This window comes from Podarcis tiliguerta, assembly GCF_965153285.1.
Source record: "Podarcis tiliguerta genome assembly, chromosome: 3".
Classification (NCBI taxonomy): Eukaryota; Metazoa; Chordata; class Lepidosauria; order Squamata; family Lacertidae; genus Podarcis; species Podarcis tiliguerta.
In genome coordinates, this window is record NC_139536.1 from 54454385 (window position 1) to 54480807 (window position 26423).

A 26423-nucleotide genomic window follows, 5' to 3' on the forward strand; every position below is an offset into this window, starting at 1 on the left:
CATGGTTCCTGAGACAGGGGGACGATTTCCTTCTCGTCATTTCCTCGGCTAGGCAGTGAATAATTCAAGAACAATACTTCATCCCTTTGTGTTCTGCTTTTTATTGGATCCAGCTCATCCCTAAAATAAAGAGGAGAGTTACTTTTCCTTTTCCAGCATTTCTCTGCACAGAGAGCCTCACCCTGCATTCCTAACTATGCAAAAGCACACACATGGGCGACTCGTTTGTACGTTAGGAATTCATGACTGGACATCTCTAAACTTGGTGTGGTGTTGCACTTTTCAGAAAGGTGTTTTGTTGTTTCTCAGCCCAGGATAAACTGCTGGTACTAACCATTAAAGCTCCAAAGATAGGGTCCTCCCATATATTCCATCCTGGACCCAAAGATAATCTTCAGAGGCCCTTTCTCTGGGCACCATCACCAAATGAGGTGATGTGAGTGGGTGCCATTTTGGTGGTGCCGTTCCAGTTGTGGGATGCTCTCCCCAGAGAGGTTCAGCTGATGCCTATGCCCTGATCATTTTGGCAGCTCACTTTGCCTAAGTATGTTCTGTTCTGTTTGTTTGTTTGTTTGTTTGTTTGTTTGTTTGTTTGTTTGAAAAACACATCCAGTCCTTTTTAGACCTTGGGCACTACTAATTTTGTTCTGCTTTAATCTAATGTTGTTTGAATTGATGTTTGGGGTTTTTATGTTCATGTTATTGCGGCTGTTGCTTTAAATAAATATTAATGGCTTTAAAGAACATTTAAACGCCTTCCACAGAACTTATTGCTAATAGGCAGTATAACAAATGCTGAAAATGAAGAGTACAACTTCCAATATTATTTTAGATGCATTTTTGACACTGTTCCCTAAAGAAAAGGAAATACCCAGACTTCCATTCTCATTCTTGCTTCTTTCTTACTGTAAACAAGAAAACAGAATGGGAGATTCAGGTCTGATCTGCATACCTCCTCAATTCCCCAGAAGCAACAAAGCTAACCCTTGACTCTTGTTGTCTCCCAGCTCTTAAGGAAAAGGGAAGAAGGGAGAATAGGTGTTGACTTTTGTTTCTGCTGGATGCCCAGACCTTCTTCCTGATCACTGCCCCACTTCTCTGAATAGGGAGCCTGGTATATTCACTGAAAGAGGTGAAGCCCACCTTTTGCTAGCATTGATATGGACTGTCCATTCCATGCATTTTTTAAATAAAAAAAACTGCAGATCTCCACATTAGTTAGAGGCCAAACTGAGCAGAAAGACACCACATATTTGCTGGCCTCAACCCTGCATCCCCTGCCAGCAAGGGAAGCCCAGGGTGTTTTGCATTCAGAGGCAAAACCAAAAATGCCACCCACTGCCGCCTCCTCTGCAGCTATTAAAATATGAACATGTATAATAATAATGGAAACTTAGTAGAAGAGCAGTTTAGAAAAACAGTAGTGGACAGCAGTCACCAAAACTACTTCTGCAGCTCTGAAGTAGCATGGCTAAGAGGAATCCAATCTGCAATAACACAGAGTCCATCATTTTGGCATGGTAGAAGTCAAATAAACCATACAGAATCAGAAATGCTTCCACTCACTATTTTTGGCCTATGTAACGCGGGTGGCACTGTGGGGTAAACCACAGAGCCTAGGGCTTGCCAATCAGAAGGTCGGCGGTTCGAATCCCCGTGACGGGGTGAGCTTCCGTTGCTCGGTCCCTGCTCCTGCCAACCTAGCAGTTCGAAAGCACGTCAAAGTGCAAGTAGATAAATAGATACCGCTCCGATGGGAAGGTAAACTGTGTTTCCGTGTGCTGCTCTGGTTCACCAGAAGCGGCTTAGTCATGCTGGCCACGTGACCCGGAAGCTGTACGCCGGCTCCCTCGGCCAATAAAGCGAAATGAGCGCCGCGACCCCAGAGTCGGTTATGACTGGACCTAATGGTCAGGGGTCCTTTTACCTTTTTAAACAGAAATCCCTGAGCACTCCCCCAGGATAAAATTTAATGATGCAAATATTTGTATAGTGGTACCTCAGATTAAGTACTTAATTTGTTCCGGAGGTCCGTTCTTAACCTGAAACTGCTCTTAACCTGAAGCACCACTTTAGCTAATGGGGCTTCCCGCTGCTGCCGTGCCACCAGAGCCCGATTTCTGTTCTCATCCTGAAGCAAAGTTATTAACCTGAGGTACTATTTCTGGGTTAGCGGAGTCTATAACCTGAAGAGTATGTAAACTGAAGCCAAGGTACCACTATATATGATTGTAGAAGCCTTTGGGACACACTGTCAGTTTACGCAGGCACAATATTATTGGGCTTCATATGTGCTGATTTTGACCTGGAGGTAGCACTGCTTCCCAAGCAAAACCTAGTGGCTTCCATCCTGCCCTCGGCTTCTCCCACCATGCAATCAAGCCAAAAGGCAGTGTCAAATGAATCATTTCCTTCCTTCTTGGCAGATGCTTTAGACGTGTTGGGGTAACTTGCAGCCTGTGTGCCACATCCATTCTCTGCCTGGCCCATCCCAAGACTCCCAGCGTGAGGTGTAAGAGAAGGTTTTGTTCAGCACCATTTCTTGAGCAACTGTTCTGGGAGTGGCGCTGTTCAGACCAGACATCTTACTCCCAGCATTCAGTGAAATAATCTGCAGGAACGCATAGGGAGGGGTACCGCTGGGACAAAAGTGGCACTTCTCAAACTGCTTTTGACCTGTCAGCAGCATTACCAGGAAGGAATGCTGGCCATTCCAAACCGTTTCACACAATGAAGACCTCTGGCAAATCCTCTCACAGGGAATCACAAAGAGGCAGCAAAGGCATAGGGGCTGCTACCTCAGCACATGCAAGCATAACTAGCCAGCACAGGCTGCAGGTGTCATGGCCTGCATTGGGCCCTGCTCACACACAGTAGCCACATGTCTGTGCAGAGCCCCATAGCCTTTGTCACCATCACGTGACCTCAGGTGGTAAGAGTGTAAGTTCTCCTTTTACCATACAACAGTGCTTCACAGCAGAAGCTTGAAGCTATCCAGCAAACCACTGTATGAGCCACTGCTGTACTGTGGTAAATAAGCATTTTGTCTTTGAAATGTCGTCATGCCCATTTTGAATCTGGCTTGCAAATTTCTTTCTCAGGGGCTCATGCTGCCTTCTTATACTCTTGACATTTGACAAAACAAAGGCAAATATGTTGCCCCACTGAGGCACTAAGATATCTAAGAGATAAAAAGCACAGAGATACTTATGTATGCTCAGAAGGACCTGTCAACATCAAAAGGTGAGGTAAAAAAAATGTGTAACAAACTTTTAATGAGCAAATCAATGGCAGATTTCTGGCTTTTAGAGTTCTCTGGAAAAACCAAGTCTTACATATGATATGGGAATGAATAATTTATTTTTAAAAAACCTGTCATTATAATTGGTGGAGCAGAAGGAGAGCTCATATAATTGTATGTTATCACAGAGGCTCCATAAAATGTATCTCTACCCATTATGCCCTTCCACAGAGTCTCTACCAGTGGAAACTATGGAAAATAACAAATAACAAAAACAAACAAAAGGTGGATTGGTTTGGGAGACTTCCCTGACTGGGTTTGGATAGGAAGCTTTGTAAGGCTCCATCAAGCCCATGTCAAAATGACAGACACATCAAAAGTACACTATTCTCAGCTATTGATTAGTGACAATTATTCTGTTATAAAGTATTCTTACTACTTCCTACCCCATCCCAGATAAGACCTCTGGCAAATCCTCTCACAAATTTACAAGCCAGATTCTGGCTATTAATAATATCCCTAATTACATGGGTGTTATGTTCCGAGGCACCATGTGCACCAGTGAAATCACATGTATTCCATTGATTTTTCAGTGGAAAAAAACAAACATCTTCTTCTGCCCCTTACCCTGTCCCCACCCTGCCCCATTCTGCTCCTTTTTGTGGCATTTTTGGTCACTTCCAGGTTCGGCCCAATGTGTACATGCACGGCCATGCACATATTGAATGTGTGCAAATGGCAGGTTGCATGTACATCTCTTAGAATGCTTAGTGTTCCCCTAGACCAGGCACGTCCAAATTCTGCGATCTACTCCCACTATAAAAAAAAAACTGCCAGTGATCTACTGGATTGACCAGAGTTGTTGAGCTTTTTGGAGGGAGAATGAGCCAAAGTTGTTGATTGCAACTGGGGGACCGAAAGCTCTCCCTCACTCATCCTGCCACAGGCACCCACAAAGACACTGGGCTATAGATTAACAGTATACCGTATTTTTCGTCCCATAGGGAGCACTGGCCCATAGGACGCACCTAGTTTTTTTGGGGGGGAGATAAAGGGGGGGAATTCCTTTTATTTCCCCCCCCCAAAACCAGGTTGGGGAATCCAAACCAGGTTGGGCAAAAAATACGGTAGATTAACAAGCCTCCAACTGGAGTCAGTGTCAGCCCAGCCATTAAGCATCAACCCTCAAAAGTCTAGCCCCCAAACTCTGTTAATCAATGCAACAAGGAGGCTGCCTCCTGCTGGTGTGATAGAGCTGGCATTGCTGTCTTTAGTAATTACTGGGGTTCTCTGAGATGAAAGGGGGGTATATAAAATAAGTAAATAGTAATAATGACAGATACCAGGGGCAAATCAAGGACTCAAAACCAGTACTGGGACTAGACCCCCAAATGCCATTAAAAAAACAGTTTTATTTTCGAACTGGCTGAAGCTGAAAACATCAGGGCATCCAGGGATTCCCCATCGCTGACTTAACAGTATGGTAATAACAAGCTATCTCCTTGAAAACAACAGGGAGAGATCTCCGACTGTCAGATGATAATCTAACAATTAACTCCCAAAAGCATAGTTAAACATTTAGCCCACAGGCAAGTAATTTATTGAACAAAGCAAGCGGCTGGCTAGCACTATAACAATATTGCTGAGGTTCTAGAAGTTCTTAGAAGTACATTTTCTTGAAATCAAATGTCATGGAAAGCTCATTGGCGTGATTCCACAGTTCACAGCTTTGCTATATATGATTCCTGTAGAAATATAAGGGGGGAAATGCTGCTGTCCAGAAGGTGGTGGTATGTGACTACCTTTTATATAAGTGTAACAAATTAGCCATTATGCAATAACTTATTTTTAGCTACTGACTTTCCCTGCTATTTGTCTATTAATAAAAGCACAAAACATACTTAGTCAGAAGTAAGCAACAAGGTGTTCAATTTACCTGGTGCATGGGCATGTGTGTAGGATTAAAGACTTCATCTGAAATGACAGGAGAATTTTCACCTGACATATTTTTTTTTTTAAAAAAGCAAAATGCATTCTTACTTTTCACCTTGATCTCAGACAAACCTGCCACTGGAAAGCTGTTTCCCAGTTGCTATGTGAAAAAGAAGTGCAGAGAATGGAGATTTCAAGGAGCAGTAAATTAGACAGGAGCAGAAAAAGTAAGGAAAAACAGCAGCTCTTTAGAATCCCATAGATTCCAATTGCCTGGTTCCAAATAACTTACTTCTCAATCACAGGTTTGACTTCACTCATTGGCTAAAAAGACTGACAGATAGGAACAGCCAGGTTGGCTGTTTTCACAGAAATAACTTAGAAGGGTATCTGCTCATTTTATTTCATTTCTTTCTTTCTAGGGCTACTATTTTATTTTTTTTAAAGAAAGCTCAGAGTCTGCATGCTCTGGCCAAGGGTGCCAATGGAGGAGTTTGCATTGGCAGCTTCTGCTGCAGATGATTCTGACAAGGTAGGCACAAGTCAAATGAAACAAAAATGAGCCAAAAAAAAACCATAGGTGTGCTGAAGGTCAGGCATGAGAGCAGGTAACAAGATGTAGGGAAGGCCAGAGATGTTGTTGGAAGATTGGCTGGGAATTAGTACCAGGTTGGCCAGAAGACAATGGTCAAAGGCAAGGCAAATTTGCTCACATTTAGACATGCAGCTTGGAACAGGAACTGTTTATAACCAACCAAACCCCTATTGATATCTAAAGTTACGTGATCCTGGCTGGACTGAACAGCTACAGTTCTGGCTCCTGCCATTATATGATGGGTGCTGCAGCATAACAGATATTGAGCTGGTAGATCCTTAGTCCAAGAACAGTCCCAGTGGCAAATGGAGTAAGGTGTCTAAGCTTTGCTGCCAGACTCCCCAGTTCAAGTCCCCCCCCCCCACTTCAAACATTCTTCCCATCCAAACTGAACTTTCACTTCACTCACATAATTTGCACTGTTTGTCAGCATTCTATGGGTGAGTGGCTAGAGTGTTCATGAACGTTCCAGAGCCAGCCATTGTCCCACTCTGGAAACGAAAGCTTCTCCCTGTGATTTTTAAAAAGATATTCCATTTTGACTTGCAATAATCTGCAGACTTATTAAGGTTGCCCCTGTACTGAATATATTGCCCGCATCACCACTGTATAGTTCCATTCCTACATCTGTGCCTGAGGCCCTGGGGGAGATCAGGTTTCTGAATACCTCAGCATGTGAGGGCTTCCTTTGAAGCAACTGTTCAGATGAAGATGCAGTATGAACAGCAACAGAAGTGGCTGGGTTACTTTGCGGAGAAGAAAAACTTACACCCGTACTGCATAACTGAAATCTAAGATCTTGCAAGCAGCCTTTGTACTTAGCAGCTTGTACTTGTATGCAGTGCTTGGGGTATTTTCAGAAACACAGCACAGTGAGAATGCAGGCTTCTGCCCTCCTGCTTGCATTCAATTTCACACTTTTCTCACTTCTTGGAGCATCTTCTATGAGAGTCATACCTCTGGTGCACTTTTATTCGGTCCCCTTTTCCTGTAGACATCTCACAGCATCCTTGGCATTCTTTTTATTTATCATACTTATTCCCACATAGGAGGTAAGGGAGAGCATCACCACCAGTCTCACAAGTGACTTTCAGCAGCAGAAGAAGAAGAGTTTGGATTTGATATCCCGCCTTTCACTCCCTTTAAGGAGTCTCAAAGCGGCTAACATTCTCCTTTCCCTTCCTCCCCCACAACAAACTCTCTGTGTGGTGAGTGGGGCTGAGAGACTTCAAAGAAGTGTGACTGGCCCAAGGTCACCCAGTAGCTGAATGTGGAGGAGCGGAGACGCGAACCCGGTTCCCCAGATTAAAAGACTACCGCTCTTAACCACTACACCACACTGGCTCTCTTTCAGTGCCTCAGAAGGCAGATGAAGCACTGAAAACCAGTTGTGGGAGTAATGGTGATGCTCTCTCTTATCTTCTGAAAGCTAAGAGGTAATAAAGTAATGCCTTTGAGTAGGTATAGGGAATAACCACACCTAGACTACAACTAGGCCTAAGATTAAGATTAGATTGCTAAAGGAATAATCTACAAATACACATAAGCCTCAACATTTCTTAATTTAAATAAAGAAAGAACCCTTACTTTTGAGGTATGAGACCTCTCCTCCTTAGCGTGTAACGTTTCCCTAATAAGCAAAACAATTTGCTGCATAACCATTCTGAATCTCTCTTTTTTCTGAAGAAGAAACGTTATGAGATATTTACCTAGTAAGATTGAGAATGTGTCCTTAAAAGGAAACAGAGGCAACTATGAAACCAACCACTTCCTTTTCTGCGAACTTCCTCAGTGCAATCAAACAACGTAAGACACACAAGAACAGGTACTGGTAATACGGTCTTTCTTATATATTTTTAAAAAAACATTGTTAAGTGGCTAATGCTTCATAGGGGTCTTGTCCTATTTTTTTTTTTTTTTTGTTAAATAATGATAACAGTATGAGATTTCCTGTATTACTACTTTAGTTTGGATTAGTGCTAGGCTGAAATGGATTTAATGCATAAATATGTACACTGTCCTTGGGAGCTTTCAATACCTTCATGACAGCCACTTATATTTATTCTAGGGACGTGGGTGGCGCTGTGGTCTAAACCACTGAGCCTCTTGGGCTTGCTGATCGGAAGATAGGCAGTTTGATTCCGTGTGACTGGGTGAGCTCCCATTGCTCTTTCCCAGCTTCTGCCAACCTAGCAGTTTGAAAGGATACCAGTGCAAGTAGATAAATAGGTACCGTTGTGGCGGGAAGGTAAACAACATTTCCATGTGCTCTGGTTTCTGTCATGGTGTTCCGTTGTGCCAGAAGCGGTTTAATCATGCTGGCCACATTAGCCGGGAAGTGGTCTGCGGACGGTTCCCTCGGCCTGAAGAGAGATGAGTGCTGCACCCCACAGTCGCCTTTGACTGGATTTAACCACCACAGGGTCATTGACCTATTTACCTTTACCTATATTTATTTTATATATTTGTTTCTATTTATTACAACTTTCATCTCACTGATTTCTCTCCATACCTAAAGTTTGTTGGTAAGCAGGGCCAGATTTAGGTTTGATGAGGCCCTAAGCTACTGAAAGTAATGGGGCCTTTTATATGTCCAGCTGTCCTTTGTCAACAACAAATTGTCACTGTTTTTTGTGTTGAATATATGCTATATGGTGATTTATGGACCTAATGGGTATCTAATAGGTATTTTGTTATGTGCCATTTGCACATAACAAAATAAGTATTTTATCAAAGTAATTGTTGAACTGAAATACAATTAAGAAGAAATATATTAATAGTGAAACGCAATTAAGAAGTATATTGGGGGGGGGGCAAGAGAGTGGGACCCAAAGCTATAGTTTATTTAGCTTATATGTAAATCCAGCACTGATTAAGACAAAAATACCTTTCCCCACCAATTTCAACAAGGCAGAGGAGCAACTAACGCTCTCTTGCTTGTGGCAAATACAGAATTCCCATGGCATTTCTGGAAGGCCTGTAGCTCAGTGGTAGAGCATCTTCTTTGCATCCAGAAGGTCTCCACTTCCATCCCTTGCATTTCTAGGTAGGGTTGGGAGAGACTGAAATCCTGGAGATCCTCTGCCAATCACTGTAGGGAATACTAAGCTATATGGACTCAGTATAAGGCAGCTTTCTTTGTCCCTAATTGTGGTTCAATTCTGCAAGCAGCATTCTAGCTGGATGGAAGTTATTTGATGGAGAAACTTCCATATCTCTCCATTCTGAGACACATGTAGCTTGTCCCCAGCACAGAAATGCAACATACCCCTTCCCTCCCAATCCCAGGATAATTCAGATATGTAAATTGCACACAGCCATATGACTCCATCCTATCTACTCTGTGTTCTACCTGCCTTCTTCTATCACAACTAATCTTCACTTCTTATGATAAATACATTTCTATAGCATAACTAGAATTCAGACACTGCTTTTTTAATGTCCTATTTTCTGGCTTTATTTTTAGTAATCAGTATTCCTTGTACTCTGTGTGCTAAAAAACTCAGCTATCTATAAGTTGGATGGAGGGAGTTCTAGTATTTATATTATGCCATCAAGTTAAAAAAGACTCGGTGAGCAGCTGTGCATTAGGTTCTATTGGAGAGACTGAAAATTTACAAGTGCAAAATCACCCAGGATCCAAAAAAATCTGATGCAGACATCTAGGAGCTTAATTTTTATTTTTTATTCCAATGCATGCTGGTTCACAGGAATATGAAAAATGTATCTTGCTTCATCCCCATATCACTGTTGTCTTTCCTCTAAAACTGCTTAGAAGCTGCTCATTTAAGGGTGAAAAGTGGGGGAAATGTTGGGGAAACTCTAAAAACATGGACGTGAGCATGCACACCATCTCACTTGAGCCATAGTTCAAATGCACCTGTACATAATGCAGAAAATAGTCTTTGGCTGAAATTCTATGCGCCCTAATTGTAGCATAAACCCCTCTGAACTAAGTGGGTTCGATGTCAGAAATAGCAAAATATGACAAATACCAATAAGCAATAACTAGTGTTCATGCAAAACCCACAACATTTTTCTTGGCTCCAAGTTATAAACAGGAGTCAGAGAAAATAGGCTAATGTTATATTTTTAGCTCTTACTTAGATGTCTTCCTGTCACTTACCTCTCTTTATACTGCAGCTTTCTTTCTGCAGTGCTCAGTTGATTGCTAGACTGTGAGCAGAAGCCGAAAATGATCATATTAAATTAGCAGAGTGCACACGTGAAAAGGCAGATCAAAATAATGCATATACTATACAAAAAATATGCATATTGTGTCTACTGAGTTCTGAAGATTTGACTTGCCAAGTAATACATTATGGAGAGAAAGAAATAAAAAACAGTATTATTAACATAAGCAGGTCATTTCATGACTGGTGTTCAATCTGAGGACTCCCCTAAGTAGTAGGGGAATGGTGAACAGGCAAAGGAAACAAAATTGAGATGAAACCCACTGGACACCACCTGGACTGTTAACTGGTTAAATCAGTCTTATCGTTCACAAATTAAAAGTAATAATTTGATACACATTGTATTATCTTGTGAAGAACTTACTTTGTTATAACAATACACATTGCCAAATTCTGTCTAAATATATTAAGATTCTGCCTTCTTTAACACTTAGATAACTTCCAAGCTTTGTAATAACTGCATAATTGTACATTTTTTTGCTCCACATTCTGTTATTAGAAGGATTTGCACTTTTGCCCTATATATATGTAACAATATCTTACTGCAACATATTGTAAATTAGTTCACTTTGAGCAGCTGCTTTTTTAGTATTGGCTAATAAATATAAGACATATTTTGAGTATATGGAAAATTACTGTACAGCTGAAAACGCCGGCAGCATTAAGATAAATTCAACAGAGTAAATAATTTTTGCCCCCAAATAATTTTTGATGGATATAAAAGTGGAAAATTGATTTGAATGGTTATAGTAAAATATGCAGGGATGTATGATATGTAAAATAAACCACAGAAAGAGAAGAAGGGGAGTCATTGGATATTTAAAGTTTGTAAAATGTTTATTTGAAATTATAAAACAGAAAATGTAATTTAAAATATTATAAAAATAAATAACGACATAAAGACATAAAACAAACATATTTATTCAGATCATTTTATTTGATTAATAATTTGACTTTGAATCAATTAAATTTAAATAAATTTGTGAAAATAGCATCAAAAACCTGTCACATACGGATATTTTAAGACAGAACTTAGAAACAATAAACAAAACTACCACTCACTGATTTTTAGGACATCTGAAGTATTTTTTCTTATGTAACAGATATGCTTGAATAAAGTCCTCCATCACAAACTGGCTGGGTGACAGGGAAGAGGAAGAGGACCCCAGCAAAGGGTGTAGCTGGGACTGGGACACACTGCGGCAAGCAGGGGCTGGAGAAGGAAGTACTCACAGGGTGACGGAGGATGGCGAGGGGACAGAGGACAATGCACAAGAACTGGAGCAGCCGGGCCAAAGGGGCCCTGTCCCCACGAACATGGCAGGCTCCGAGGCAAAGGGAGCAGCAGGAGTGGCACTCTAGGAGGCTGAGGCAGGCAAGGGCCCACAGGACAGCTCACTAACTGGCCAGGTGGAGCTTGCTAGCTGTGGGACGAAGCTTGTGATTCCTCATCCGGAGTAGACTTGGAACCAGTGAAGGTCACATGCCTCATCAAGCCCAGATGCTGCAATCAGAATGCAAAGTACAAAAGGGAAGCAGAGCTGAGTTGCTGTGTCTGCTCAGCTGCCCATATTGAGGGACCTTGACGTGTGTGCTCCTGGATCTCTATGGCACTGTGCTTTAGGTTTGACTCTGGACTGTATCCTGACTGCTGGACTTCAGACTTGGCTACTTGGATTGACCCTGGACTGTGTTTCCTGATCTTGGAACTTTATTTGTGTGGGCTGACCCCTGACTTTGGACTTGACAATGCCAGGTAGGTCAGGGGTTCAGGGCAATCAGTGGCTGGTTAAGGAATAGGAAGTAGAGTAGGAAGAAAAATACGGTAATCGATGGACCAGTGGTCTGGGTATATGGAAGCTTCCTATGGGTGTGTTCATATGACCACCTTGGAGCACAGGGAAATTGTTTCTGTATGGTGTGTTTCTCATCTCTTCCCACCATAGTTGTACATACCAGCATGGCTTCATTTGTGTCAGACTTGTTTCTGTTTGTGTACACACAGGGGGCACTGATGGGCAGCGATGTCTTCACTCTATAGCTAGAGATGAATTAGGAATGAACTCCATCTGGTGTGAAGCTGGTTTGAGAAGCAACGCATTGAGCAGTAGCATTTGATAACAAAGTGCAGGATACATATGCATTCTGAATAATGTTGTGTGAACACGGATTAAAAATTAGAAGCAGCAACACTTCTGAATAGTTGGAAACCACAGGAAGTGAGAGAGCCCTTTTGCTCAAATCCTGCTTGCAGGTTTCCCAGGCATCTAGTTGGCCACTGTGATAACAGGGTGCTGAAACCAGTGGTGTAGCGTGGGTTGTCAGCACCCGTGGCAAGGCAAGAAATCTGCGCCCCCTAGAGTGAGTGAGCCCAGGTAGGGGCAGAGAGCTGCGAGTGCGAGCACGCCCCCCCCCCCAGATGTTGTGCCCGGTGCGGCCGGCCCCCCCCTGCACCCCCCACGCTACGCCACTGGCTGAAACAGACTGGCCATGGGCCTGATCCAGCAGGCTCTTCTTATGTCCATGTGTCAACTCCGTACTGGAAACCCAGCAAACCACAGGAAACTGGAGTGTGACCATAGCCCAATAACGTTATTTCAAGTGCCACGTGGTTCTACAGAGACAGACCCATGTCCACTTCCAGCTGACGAGCAATGGCTTAAGTGGCTTCAATGTCAAGCAGCAGACCCTCAAAGGCTTCCATGTTAAGAGGACACACCAAGGGACAACGCATAGCTGAGGGTTGTTGCTTATGAACATCGCATGACCTTACGGTACCCTTAATTCTGCACGTAGTATCGACCTGGAAATACCAGTTGCAGGCGAAAAGACCCCACCGCCGCAGGCAGAGCGCGTCAACTCCGCGAAAAGCGCCGCCGCTGGGCTGCTTCGAGGCGCCGCTCCTTCCCCCCTTCGCTTTCTCGCATCTAGTCGGGGCATCACGTGAGGGAATCTGCCCTTGAAAAAAATGGCGGGCCTCCCAGGCGGAAAGACCAGAGCCTGCCCGCTGCACGCGCGCGCCACCCGCTCCGAGAGCGGCAGCTCGGCTTTGGCAGAAGGCGCTCGGCCGGTTGCTGTTGGGTGCCTCAACCCCGCGGGCGTGTGTGTGTAAAGAGACGAAGAGGGCGCTGGAAGGAGCCCTTCCTCCTGTCCTTTTGCCCAGGGTGGGAAGCGGGAGAGCGACACCCGCGGCCACACGCGCCACTGACAACAAACACCCTCGCAGCTGCTGCTCCGGCGCCGCAGCAGGACAGGCGCGCGCCCTCGTTCTCGGGATGGCGGGCTAGCCGGGCGCGCTGCGTGGCTCTCTCAGATGGAGTAGTGCCGCGCGCGCGCGCGCACAGCTAGCCTCGCGCAGCATCCTTCTGCGGGGTGGGAGGGGGGGAGCAAAACGCAGCACCCCGAGTCAGCTCCCCCTCCCTCCCTCTCTCGTCGTCCCAGTAGACGCGCACGCACCTGCTTGCCTTCCCATCCCTCACGCGCAGAGAAAACCCCCGCGCCTGTGACTGAGGAGAAGCTCCGCGCGCTTTGCAGAAGCGAGGGGTGGGGGGGAGAGAAGAGGCGGAGCTTTCTCGGCCGCGGCTGCTGCTAGGTGCAGCAGTGCGTGTGTATACGCCTGTCGCTGGGGTGGGATTGTTGCCCGCGGTAACCAGGGAGCCAGCAGCCCGAGGCGTCTGGCAGCTCCGGAGCCCTGGGATTCGGGAGAGAGGCAGCGGTTCGGGTGTCGTCCGCAGAGGGTGGCTCGCAGGGGCCGAGCAGGGAGCGCTGGCCAAGGGGGAGCAGCAGCAGCTGCGAAGAGTCCCGGACGGGGAGCGTGAAGGAGGTACAAAACCCACAGCCGGCGTTGGCGGGCTCTCGCGTCCCTCGTCGCCGGCGCAGAGGGGATGCTTCTGCTTTCTGCGCTGTCATGTCCGTCGAGGAGGCAGGCTGGGGCAGGGCAGGTACAAGGGACAGCATTGCTGCCGCCTTGGGGATTGGGCAGCTGGAAGGGCGCCTTGAGATCTAGATCTCCGCATCATGCGACTCTCAGGCAATGAAGCGGGAGCCTAGGGCCAGCCAAAGCAAATTGGGGGCAAAAATCGTTTTCTTGATTTGTGGGGTTCTCAGTTTTGTGGGCGACTGAGCCAGATCTAAAATCAAGTATTTATTATTATTATTATTAGGGCGGAAAACAGCCCCAAAACTGATTGTGAATATTTCTCCAACAAAATACAATGTGGACTGCTGACTGGGGAGGGATGGCAGGGTGGGCAATATTTGCAAGCGGTAAGCTGGATATACCTGTCACACTGATAGTTTATATTCAGCTCATGTAACTGAAAGCAAAATAACTTTTGCCTTGGAAGAGATGACTCACTTTTTTTGGTGCCTGTTTACTCTTGCATTTTGTCTTTCATTTTGAGAGCTGAAGAATAGTTTTCCTTCATATGTGCAAAAGAAGTGCAACCAATAACCCATGACTACAGCTGGACTAATGTGCTATATGTACAACTTCAAGCAGAAACATTTAGCAGCCAGTTCATTTCACACTGAACATTCCGTTAGTCGGTAACATGCCAGCACTGGAGATTCTGTTGGTGGATTAGCTCAGCCTGGGAGGTAGTCAGTCACTCAGTGATTTACAGCTCTTTCTGGTCAAGGCACCTCATGAAACATTTTGTGGGTTGGTACTTTTTATCCGCTGGGCTGTTCTAACCTTGTAATTTGTTGTTGTGCTACTTACTGATTGTAACACTAGTAACCAGCTTTGCACACAAAGCAGTTCATGCTAATGCCAAGGAATCAACAGCCTTCCTGTGTGTGCTTGTGTGACTATATTTTTTGTCCATATGGCCTCGGACACCTACAGGGTGCTGAGATTCATAGACTCATCAAGTCATAGAAATGTAGTGTTGGCAGGGACACCAAGGGTCAAACCCCAAGACTGCTGTCTGAGCAGAACTAAAAGCATTGTATTATGTTATTCATTCATTTGATTTGTATACCACGCTTCATCAAAAGATCTCAGGGCAGTTCACAAAATAAAAACACAAGATAAAAGCACAGTAGTCAAAACAATAACCTCCCCTCCCACAAACACTTTTAAAAAGCTGTGTGTGTGATACTAATCCTGGCCCAATTTGTAAATAATGAATTATGTGTTTTATTTCCAACAGAGGAACAGGTGTATTCTAGCATTTGATCCCAACAAATAACTGCATAATAAAATGTTGATAATTGTAGTTTTTCCTGGAGGGGGGGTAAAAAAAAACAATTTTAGAGGAAACAAATCTGTTCTGAAGTTTGATTTGATCATGAATCAACAAGAGCATTAATCAAGGTCGCAATGCTTCATCTACTTTGTGGGAAAATCCCTTTGAACACAGTGATTTACTTATGAGTAAACATGCATGACATTGAGGGGCAAGGCTGGAGTCATGGGCGTATTTGCAGCTAGTCTGGTTGTTTACATGTTTAATTAGTGATAGTTTCACTGAAACTACTCAGTAGATGTGCAGCTACCATGTAGGATTGTGGCTTTACAAGGAAGCAACTGTCATGGAACTTAAAGCATATGCAGGATCAGGATGCTTAGCTTAATTCATAAATGGCATACTAGAAACTTAAAGGAAACGTATTTCACTATAAATGTTGCTCCTCCTTACTTTATGAGCTTTTATTTGTTATATACAATAGCTTCAATTTTGTAATAGTCTTGGGGCAGTCATTTTATGAAAGCAGATACATATTATCTTCAGGGATGCATGATACATTTTTGACCTAGCAACACTGTTTCGGATCAAAAGTGGAAGCATCTAACCTAGTTTTCTCCAGTTCTTAAAACTTACATTACCTACTGTAGCTCCCCAATCCACCATCAATAACTCTGTCTGTGGTTGAGTATGCAATGGTATCTGCACACACTTGTGAGCACAGGGGCTGTTACTGAGTTGAAGGGTCAATGAATTGGAGAAGTAAACCTGCACTAACAGTATGACAGGTTAACTCTAACTCCCATCTCAAGTCATGTGGAAAAAAAATATGAACAATGCAGCTCTTTAGGAATGTTTTATGCTCAAGTCACTTTGGAATAATGGAGCAGAAAGGGAAGTGACCACCTGAAATCACCTCATTGGTGGGAGGATTTATTCTACACAGGGCTTGATTGGTGCCATCTACCTCTAGAACCTTCCCTGCAGCTTAACATATATTTTCTCCCAATGTCCCATCCACCCCTTCAATGAGGTTTGAGACTCACTGAGCTAACCTCAAGTAGAATAGTATAAAGTAGTATGCAGAATTTGTTTTCTTCCTTCCTTTTTATTTGTGGTGAGGCTGACTCTGATTCTCAACTTCCATAAACTTTTTTTTTAATTTAGTGACTAACGATTCTACTGTTTGTTACTTATTATGAACAGGATGGACCTTAATCTTTGGACTGTCCAAGTATCATGTGATTTAGAAAGCTGTAGAGGGAGCATATGTTGTATTTCAAACAAAAAGTTTACTTAATGGCTTGTAAACAATAGGTTTAAAAATTATAATGCGTAGCTTGGCTTATTGAAGCTGAATTATAAATGTGAAAGACCCAAAGCTCCCCCCTCCCATTCCATAAACAGACTTCCTGTTCGACTGGGCTCTGCTAACTTTCATGAAGCCAGTGTGAATTACATCACTTGATGATATGGACACAAGTATCCAGGAAAAGAAAATATTTTCTTTCTGTTTTGAGAGGTAGGAAGGGAAATGTCACCATAATTCTGCAGTACATCTATACCTCAGGACACCCCTACCCTCAGTAGTACAAATAAATGAAGTGTCACTTTATATTATCTTAATAGCACTGCAAGACCTGCCAGACTTAATGACTACAGTATATATTTGTGCCTTGATCATCTTTCAAATGCTACACTCCTTTCCAGAAGTAGGCTGCCAATGGCAGGAGTGCCTTATCTCTGCAGACCCATGCTAATTGAGAGTACATGCCATTGAATTTTATTGAGCTTACTTCTGAGTAAACATGTACAGGATCACTTCACTTTCTTAGTCAGAGTTAAATCACGCTGAACTCAATCTGATTTTCTGATGAATTATCATGGTTAGGATTGGGGAATAGGAGTACATCATACACACACACACCCCTCATGCAATATCAGAGCTGTGTATAGCAATATAAAATCATCACGAAACATTAAAAGCACTATTGAACCTTCTGCAACTTTAAGCCCATGTGGAGAACCTGCTGCACTCCAGAAGTTGTTGGACTCTGACTCCTATAATCCCCAGTCAACATAGCCAACAACTTCTAGAGGGCCACAGTCCCCTATTCCTGTTGTTAACGATCTGCTGAATTTCTTTGTTTTCATTTCCATACAGCTAGTGCATAGCCTTCTCCCTCCCCTCCTTATGAAAGCTCATTCCCCAATAAACTAATTACTCAGTCAGTTTGTCACAAGACTTTTTGTATTGCCATTATAACCAGATATTTCTGGTTCTCAGAAATTTGTCTTAATGTTTTAGAGGCATGTTGAGAATGCAGGCAAGTTCCAGTATTGCATGACAGTAGGGAGTGAATCTTATATAGTATTTGTTTGTATTTATATGTGGAAGTTGAAGCTGTTATCATGACTAAAGGTATGTAATGTAAAGTATGCCCAAGGGAAAGCAAGATAAGTTCTAATGCCAATGTTTATGCTTATGTTGCTGATTTGACCTTAGAACTGGCTCTGGCCATGATTCCAGGTAAACACATCTGCACAGTGTGAGCAGTTCAACAGCATTTGTAGACGAAGCAATTGCATCAGTGATCTACTGTACAATGTGGCAGATCACATTGTAGATCGTTCATGGTGTTTTTTTGGTTTTTTGGGATTTAAAAAAAGACTTGTACAATCCTAAGCTAGGGTTTCCTGTAGTAAGAGCTTACTGCATGGTATCCAAGTAGAGTTCAAATTTTAGAGAGTAAAGTAGATTATCTCAACCCCACTTGTCAGGCATAGTATTATGCCTTTAGGTGTGGTGGTGCAAGTCCTTATTTGTCCTGCAGTTAAAATCAGATGAAGAGGAATGGGTTGCCTAGCATCACACATTGATATCATTTATTAGATGCATTTGTATGGAAAATATGCGATGTTAGTTGGGAATCATTATCTTTGAAGACCTTCCCACATTTGTCGTTATCATGTCTTGCAGACCTCTCCTCTATCTCCTTGTGGTCTTTTGTAAGGAGGGCTCATAAATGAGCAGTAAAAGTGGTTGTGTGATCTAGGGGCATTTGTGTGAAGACTCTACATGCAATAACAACAGCTTCCAGGATGATGACAGTACTTTAAAATGGAACTGCATATAAAACATCAGTGACAACATTGACAACCACAAGTCACACAATTGCTTCCTCTATATACTTCCACCTCCCCTCACCCTATAAATACAGGGTTGGCCCTGGATGAATACATGATGTGAACAGGCCCTAAAACACTTCGGTTTCCATACCATTGACCTTTTATGTTAAAAAAAGAAAGATGTATCAATAACTTTATGGCAATATGATCTCGAGTCATATGTCAGATTTTTGGGAGGAAAGTAACTGAAACTGGATTCTTAGGGGCACAATTAATTATTTCTTAATGAAGGTACAAAAAGCAAGTTTTAAAAGGCAAAAGGCACACATGGTGCAATATGAATGACATGTAAGTGTTTGATGAGATTGCAATAAATTTGAAAGAAGGGAACCCCAGTCATGTATTTATTTCAGGGAACCTCAGCCATTTGAATACTCATACTTCATTCACAGCTGTCCATCTTGCATGTATATTTTTCAGTGTAAAAACAACTATCTTTTGAATCATACCAACAGGTGTGTTGTTGTTGTTGTTTAAAAAAGAGACAAGGATGCAGTCTTATTATTCTGTGGTAGTTCTGCTGAATGTCTAAGATTGCTGAAGTGGGCATACTGTTGATGTTGTCTCCTCTTCTGTTAATGCTCTTTCTCTGCCCATCTGTTGCAGCTTAATTTCCCTTTGTTTGGACAAGTCTAGTTTTCCACCCTACACAAAGAAGTGTAACATTTACCACAAATACAGTATAGCTTGGAGTCTCACTTTACATTTAGAAAGATAATTAATTGGCTATCTGTTGCTTAAAGTCTTACCACACTTGAGTAATAAAGCTGTTAAAAAACAGTATTCAACAGTTTGTGTAAACAAGCTATTCTAATGTAAACAAAATAAGTGGTAGATGTGAATTTTAATTTATATTCAAAATCTGTAGAGTGTTTCCTAATACTATTACTAATATATTTCCTAATATATACTTCTAATATATTGTCTCCATATAACTTGAATGAACTAATACATGGTAATCCCTTTGACACTGAGAGTTTAAAGAAATAATAATTTTGCATGCATTAAAATAAAACCAATTTAATTCATATTTTAATCAGATAATGAAAGTTACATTTATGTATTTCAACAATTAATATACTACTTAGCTCTTATGTATTAGGATATAGCTTGCATAAATGCAGCATACCATTCTAATATCCCATATTTATCAAATGATATCAGTATTGTCATCTTTGCATCTTGTCATCCAGTGATCTGGTGTTTAGACCATTTTATTGATACATAAAATGCATATCAGGCATGCACTAACCGATAAAAGCTCTAGTCTTTAAGGTGTTGCAATAATTATTGTAATGGTTGTTGCGACAGAGTCACATACAGGTAGCTGTCCCTTTGAGATGTTGCTTGTACACATGATCCTAGTCAGGGTATGTGTTCTACAGATGTATCCATCCTTCCAGTCTAGAAAATAGTGTAAAGTCATGTTTTATACTTGCAGAGCTCTATACACTGCCTGAATGGAAGATTACCAGTCGGATATCAGGGGCAGTAAAGTTTCTGAATACCAGTTGATGGAAAGTGCAGCAGCGGAGAGGACTCTTGTTCTCTGGTCCTGCTTGTTGGCTTCCCACAAGCATCTGGCTGAATGCTGTGAGAAAAGGATGCTGGGCTAGATGGTCATTGGCCTGATCCAGCAGGCCCTTCTTACGCTCCAATGTTTTTTAATGAACCATATATAAGGCATGCTGAGCTTGTTTGGAAAAAGAGCAAAGAGTGGGTAGATGTGAATGAATGCATAGCTCCCTGATAGTGAGAAGCATTCCTATTTTCATGAAATTTCCCTTTTATCACAGGCTTCCTCTTCCACATATTCCTTTTCTAATGGCTTTGTCTGTTTTGTCTATAGCCTGCCTAGTGGCCTCCACTTACAACAAAGCACTTCCAGACTCTTTCAGCGAAGCGAAGCTGCCATTCCTTGGGGATGGATGACTGTTAAATGTACCTTATTTCAGAACATTCTGGTTCAATAGACTAAATGTATTTATATCTATAAGCATCCCGACAGTCATTATAATTTCTGCTAACCTACACTTCGTAAAAGGAAGTGCACACTGCACACAGAGTAGTAGTCTTCAATAAAATACCACTTCATCTCATCCATCTTTGGCCACATTTAGAAAATCATAAACAGATATGCACAAGTCAATTGCCTCTGCATGCAGCCCCTTGGTGAAACTTACGTTTAAACCGGGAAGTCTCTAATTAACCATAGTTTCTGTCTTGTCTGAATTGGGAAACTATGGTTGCCACCTTCAGAACAAGCCAAGATATATATCCTGGCTTCTTCTAAAGCTGGTAACCATAGAACCAATGATTTAATAAGCTGAGATATGATCATCTGAACAGGGCCATCTGAACTGGGCCATTGCATCTTTCATTTCATTTCACCTTCCACCAGAGATGCCGTACAAGAGCCATTTTGTTGTGCATCAGTTTGCCACAGATAGGCATGCAAGCTCTGGCCAGCAAATGTTTCACCTATCGAGACAAACCAAATGACAGAAAGGACCCCAGTGTGATGAGGAGATGAAGAAAGAAGTTTAATGGAACAGAAAACTGGATTGTTGTATCAAACCTTGACTACATATAGTGTGTGCTGTGTATCTGAATATGAAAAGGCAATTTTTTCCCCAGGGAATCTGTTTGAAATCTGGCCATAGGGCATGACCTTAACCTTTGAATGTTAAGGTTCATTTCATAACAGCTCTCTTATAAGTGAGAGGGAACACTGAACAAATTTTCTCCTTTTTTAAGGATTGATAAATAAATATACCACAATAAGAGGTGCTCCTGTTATAGCAACAGTATAAACAGCTCTATGCTAACCTTGTTAAATGTATTTTGAATCCCATGATACCTAGCGTTCATGGTTGATAATCTATGCTATTATAAATGACTGGCTTGATTCACTTACAGTCTTTAATCAATGCTGCTGGTGGGTGTGTGTGTGTACTTCCTGATTTTTAAATAAATGCTGTGCTGTTAGAGGACAGAAATGTTTTATATTGCATAATACTACAGAAGAACACTTAAAATTTGCCGCACTGAAAAGTAAGATGATATTAAGAGAGTAAATAAAACCTATGCCTTCAGGCATAAATGATTGCCTGTGGGACTCAAGGAAAATACTTCTGGCATTATCCTACTACTAGTACACTGTCTACCACACCACAATATTTTCCCCCATGTGCAGTTACAACTGCACTGTTGCTGCAAAAAACAGCTTTGTGTGCAAGTCATAGGTAAAACAGAATAAACTGCTGAATATAAGTACAGTGCCAAAATCTGGTGAGGAAAGAAGTCTAGGCAGTGGCACAAACAATTAATAAAGCCATGTAATTTGAAGACAAGCCTTTTTCAGGCTGAAATTGTATATGCAGTTTCCTGTGAGTATGATCCATTGAACTCAGTGGATTTAGTTTTAAGTAAGACTATATAAAATTGTACTGTCAGTGCAAGTATGTTGCTATTTTTAAATGTTTGAGTACATGTTTCATTAGAATGTGTTGAGTGTATAGATACTTTATGCCTCATTTGGTTTTTCAAATTTGCCCCCTTTTTTGAGAAGAATGCAGAGACGGATGCTGTTCTCTGGCATATGAGGGCAGGAAATGTTTGGAGGTGTTGGAGAAAGAGAAATCTGGGATGGAGCTGTGTGATCTGACAATTCTGGTCCATTGTGTTCTGAGGGCCACATTCTGTATTTCTGCCTCACTTGTCCTCTGCTGCGGTGTTCAAAACTGAGATATGAAAGCTAGGAGCTATATGGCACCTTAAACCTAGGTTATGAGCGCTGCAACAGAATGTCTAGGTGCACTTTTTAAATAACAAGAATACAAAGCTGAAAATGAATGAGCTGCAGCTAAGATCTTACTCATTTTTCACATGGTCTAGTGCTCATCTGAAGATTGCAAAAAAAAAAAACAAACAAACAAACAAACCCAAAGCCATCCATCCCCTGCCCGCCCCCCTAATATTTTTATGAAGGTCTCTTCTCCAGTCCTAAGAGAGTGGCTGGAAGTGGGGAGGTAGAAAAAGGTCCTCCTTTCACTCCAGCAGTGGCAGTTTTAATCTGAAATCTTAGGTGCAGTACTGCTCCAAAAGCTCAGAAACTGCTCACATTAATACTAATACTTATAATACTAATAATTTATTTATACCCTGCCCATCTGGCTGGGTTTCCCCAGTCACTCTGGGCAGCTCCCAACAGAATTTTAAACAGAAAAAAACTTCAAACATTAAAAACTTCCCTAAACAGGGCTGCCTTCAGATGTCAGATAGTTGTTTATTTCCTTGACATCTGATGGGAGGGCATTCCACAGGGCGGGTGCCACCACCGAGAAGGCCCTCTGCCTGGTTCCCTGTAACCTCAGTTCTGACAGTGAGGGAACCACCGAAGTCCCTTGGCGCTGGACCTCAGTGTCCAGGCTAAACAATGTGGGTGGAGACATTCCTTCAGGTACGCTGGGCCAAGGCCATTTAGGGCTTTAAAGGTCAGCACCAACACTTTGAATTGTGCTCGGAAACGTACTGGGAGCCAATGTAGTCTTTCAGGACCAGTGTTATGTGGTCTCGGTGGCCATTCCCAGTCACCAGTCTAGCTGCCACATTCTGGATTAGTTGCAGATTCTGGGTCACCTTCAAAGGTAGCCCCACGTAGAGCGCACTGCAGTAGTCCAAGTGGGAAATACAGTGGTACCTCAGTTTAACAACAGCCTTGTTTACAAACTATTTGGTATACAAACTCCGCAAAACTGGAAGTGTTCCGGTTAGCGAACTTTACCTCGGTCTACAAATGGAAGCCGAACGGTGGAAGGGTACCAGTGGCAGGAGGCATTATTAGGAAAAGCGTGCCTCAGTTTAAGAACAGCTTTCGTTTAAGAACAGACTTCCAGAACGGATTAAGTTCATAAACCAAGGTACCACTAACTAGAGCTAGAGCATGCACCACTCTGGCTAGACAATCTGGGGGCAAAACGCATCTAGAACAATGTTTCACATGCTGCTTTGCTGCCTATAATAAGCTAACTTAGCTATCTCTTCCCATACTTGCTCCTCTCACTCCCGCCTATCCTTTTTACTTACTGAGGCCTTTTGTGAGATAGGCTTCTATACTACTTTCTTCCCCCATCAGCAGGTAGTTATTTGTTTTTATACACTCCAGCTAGTCCTTCTTTCTGTCTTGGCTGTGAGAAGAGGTAGCATTGTCAGTAAATACTGTGCACCCACAATGGTTGCAGAGTGTGTAGTGTTGTGTTCTGAAATCATCAAAGCATGGCACTCACTCCTTTCTAAGGAAACTGTCCATTAACTAGGTTGAAAGATATGTGTATAGATATATACCACAATCCTGAAGATGCACATTGTTACTGTACACAAAAGGCTTGTGCCAGCCAGCATAATTATTGTGGAATAATCACTGTGTGTTGCCATCTCCAATGCAGTTATAAATGGCTAATTCAGCATGTCAGGAATGTAGATTTTTACAAAGCTGAATCCATGGTAGATGAAATGCCCATAAGATGGTCTGCATGAACTCATGTTTTCCCCATTCCTTCTTTGCCACCTAAGCCATTTCCCAGCCACATAGTCTTGTCTTTTATGTGGCAATGCTGCTGTACTGAAGGTTGAAGGGAAACCAGCAGCAGCCCACAATTTTTAGTGTTCCTCTGGTGCAGCAGCCCTTGTGCTACTTTTCCAATGCAGTGGCTCATAGAATTAGGTCATTAGTCACCTGGGACAGCTAAGGCACCCAGATTTTTGAATGTATTAGCTAGTGACAGTATAGTGAAGTATTTTTATACCAAGACTGTGTTCTCTGAAGCCCACTCTTGCATTTTTCTCTCTTTTCAGACTTCAGGTCTCCTGAAAGAGAGCATTCCTAAAGCACCGCCATTTCTGAGAGCTGCACTTGTATTGACTGAAGAGCTGCAGTGACTTAGTAAGGCATGCCGTGCTACAACTCATGATGTTTTGCAAAAAGAAGTAATCAAAATCTTACATCTTAAAGTGGAAAAACAGCAGACTTTTTGCTACACAGTAACAATGGCCACCTCAAGACTAGTAGCAAGAACACCTCGTGATATTGCTGGTGTGATGCAGAGACTCCAAGGTAAGCAACTTGACAGAGAACAGCTGAGCTTTGCTATATTAACTTCTTCAGATGTTACTGAAGTCTAGTGGAACACAGTGTGCCTGTGTGTTAGGCTCTTGAAAGCATAAGGCAACACCACGGGGAAATTTTGGACAAGTCCTGTTGAGATGTATGGGGTATGTGCTGTTGGATTCATTTATGTCCAGAACAAATTACTTTTATTGCCACTTCCTAACAACAAAATGCTTATGATAATAATGTTTCTGGTCCTGTATAGCTAAAGGTATTTAAAAGCATATGAAAATGTATACAGTGGTCTATTGACCCAGACACTGCTCTCTAATCAGCCACTCCATGCACCTCTTGTGAAACTACCCTTTACCCATCAATTTGCTCATGTACAAGTGGCAATAGCCATCTTTGTATACAGATGGAAAGTAACACTGGGGGGGAACTGAGATAACTTGGCTCATTTCAGTATGGGCAAAGGCTGGGGTTTGGGCTGAAGTAGCCAGTGAGAGTGTGCTATTTTTGCTGACCTCGTGGTGGCTTTTGATAACACCGGACATGGTACCTTATTGGACTGACTGTGGATTGGGGGTTGGACACATTGTATTGTGGTGGCTCTGCTGCTTTCTGTAGGACTGGTTTCAGAATGTGGCATTTGGGGACTGTGGCTTGGCCCTGTGGTGGTTCTGCTGTGGAGTCCCACAGGGTTTCATCCTGTCTTCTCTGGTTGCTTTATGTCTGTATGAAGTTGCTGGGAGGAGCCATCAGGGGATTTGGTGTATGGTGTTATCAATATGCAGACAACACCAATGTCTGTTTCTCCTTGTCATCTGTATCTGGAGAAGCTGTGCAGGCCCTGGACCAATGTCTGAACATGATGGAATAGATGAGAACCAATAGAATGAAGCTGAATACCAGCAAGGTGCTGATCATGTGGGTTGGTGGTTTCCAGATACTGGAATTAGGTACATGACTTGCTCTGAAAAAACAGGTTTGTAGTCTAGGGATACTCCTTGATCTAGGATTGTATTGTTCCTGGAGCACAAATAGCTTTAGCAGCAAGTAGTGCCTCTCACAAGCTTCAGCTGGTTCACCAACTCTGGCTGCTCCTGGATAGGGACATCTTGGCCACTGTGACCCATACACTGATAACCTTCCATGTTTAATACCATAATGTATGTGGAGGATTGTTCAGAAGCTGTTGCTAGTGAAAAATGCAGCAGCTAGATAGCTGAGTACTTCAGCTCCTCAGAATTATCTTACACCAATACTGAGAGGATTGTACAGACTGCCAATTTGCTACCAAGCCAGATTCAAGGTACTAGTAATAACTTATAAAATTGTAAAAAAATGTGGGAACTTACATATTTGAAGCATCATCTCCCTCTGTATCCATCTACCTTTGTGTTAAAAGCAGCAGCTAAAGCTCTCCTAGTTGATCCACATTCAATGGAAATATGGCATGTGGCAACTAAGAAAAGGGCCCGGTGGGGGAATCCAAATTATGGAATGCTCTTTCCCTTGAAGTATAATTGGCAGTAAGGCTGAGTTTCTGGTGCCAACTTCAGATGACTTATTCCAGTAGGGCTTTGGGGGGGGGGGCTTGATATTGTTTTTGCTACTGGTTTCACTGTGGTTTTATCTGCTCCTTTTCATCTGCTTATTTGACTACTGTAGTTGGGACTCGTTTCATTTCAATTTACAGTATTTAATCTACCCCACCCTGGGATCACTCTCTAAAAAAGAACCCATTAAAATATTTTTGGTAAATAAAATAGATTGTACATACTGTATGCTAATTAGTTCATAGAAGAGGAAAGGTGATTGTTTTATTCATGAAGAAAACAGCTATCATTTTTGACAGCAGCATGATGTGCTTAATTGAAATGTCTTCTATTGTTTACTATATTGCTGCTCATAGCTGTAGTTATTTTAATTATGCAATTGTGTAATTTTAGTGTTTGGCTTTATTGTC

General features: G+C 42.4%; 1 protein-coding gene across 1 annotated transcript in view; it reads left to right on the forward strand.

The window, feature by feature from the left end:
* Positions 1-13552: 13552 nt before the first annotated feature.
* Positions 13553-26423, forward strand: part of SYNE1 (spectrin repeat containing nuclear envelope protein 1) — a 286933-nt gene continuing 274062 nt past the window's right edge. The window contains exons 1-2 of the mRNA XM_083434682.1: positions 13553-13784; positions 24199-24457. Coding sequence (XP_083290808.1) covers positions 24391-24457 — 67 coding nt within the window. The 5' untranslated portion in view covers positions 13553-13784; positions 24199-24390. The remainder of the gene's footprint in view (positions 13785-24198; positions 24458-26423) is intronic.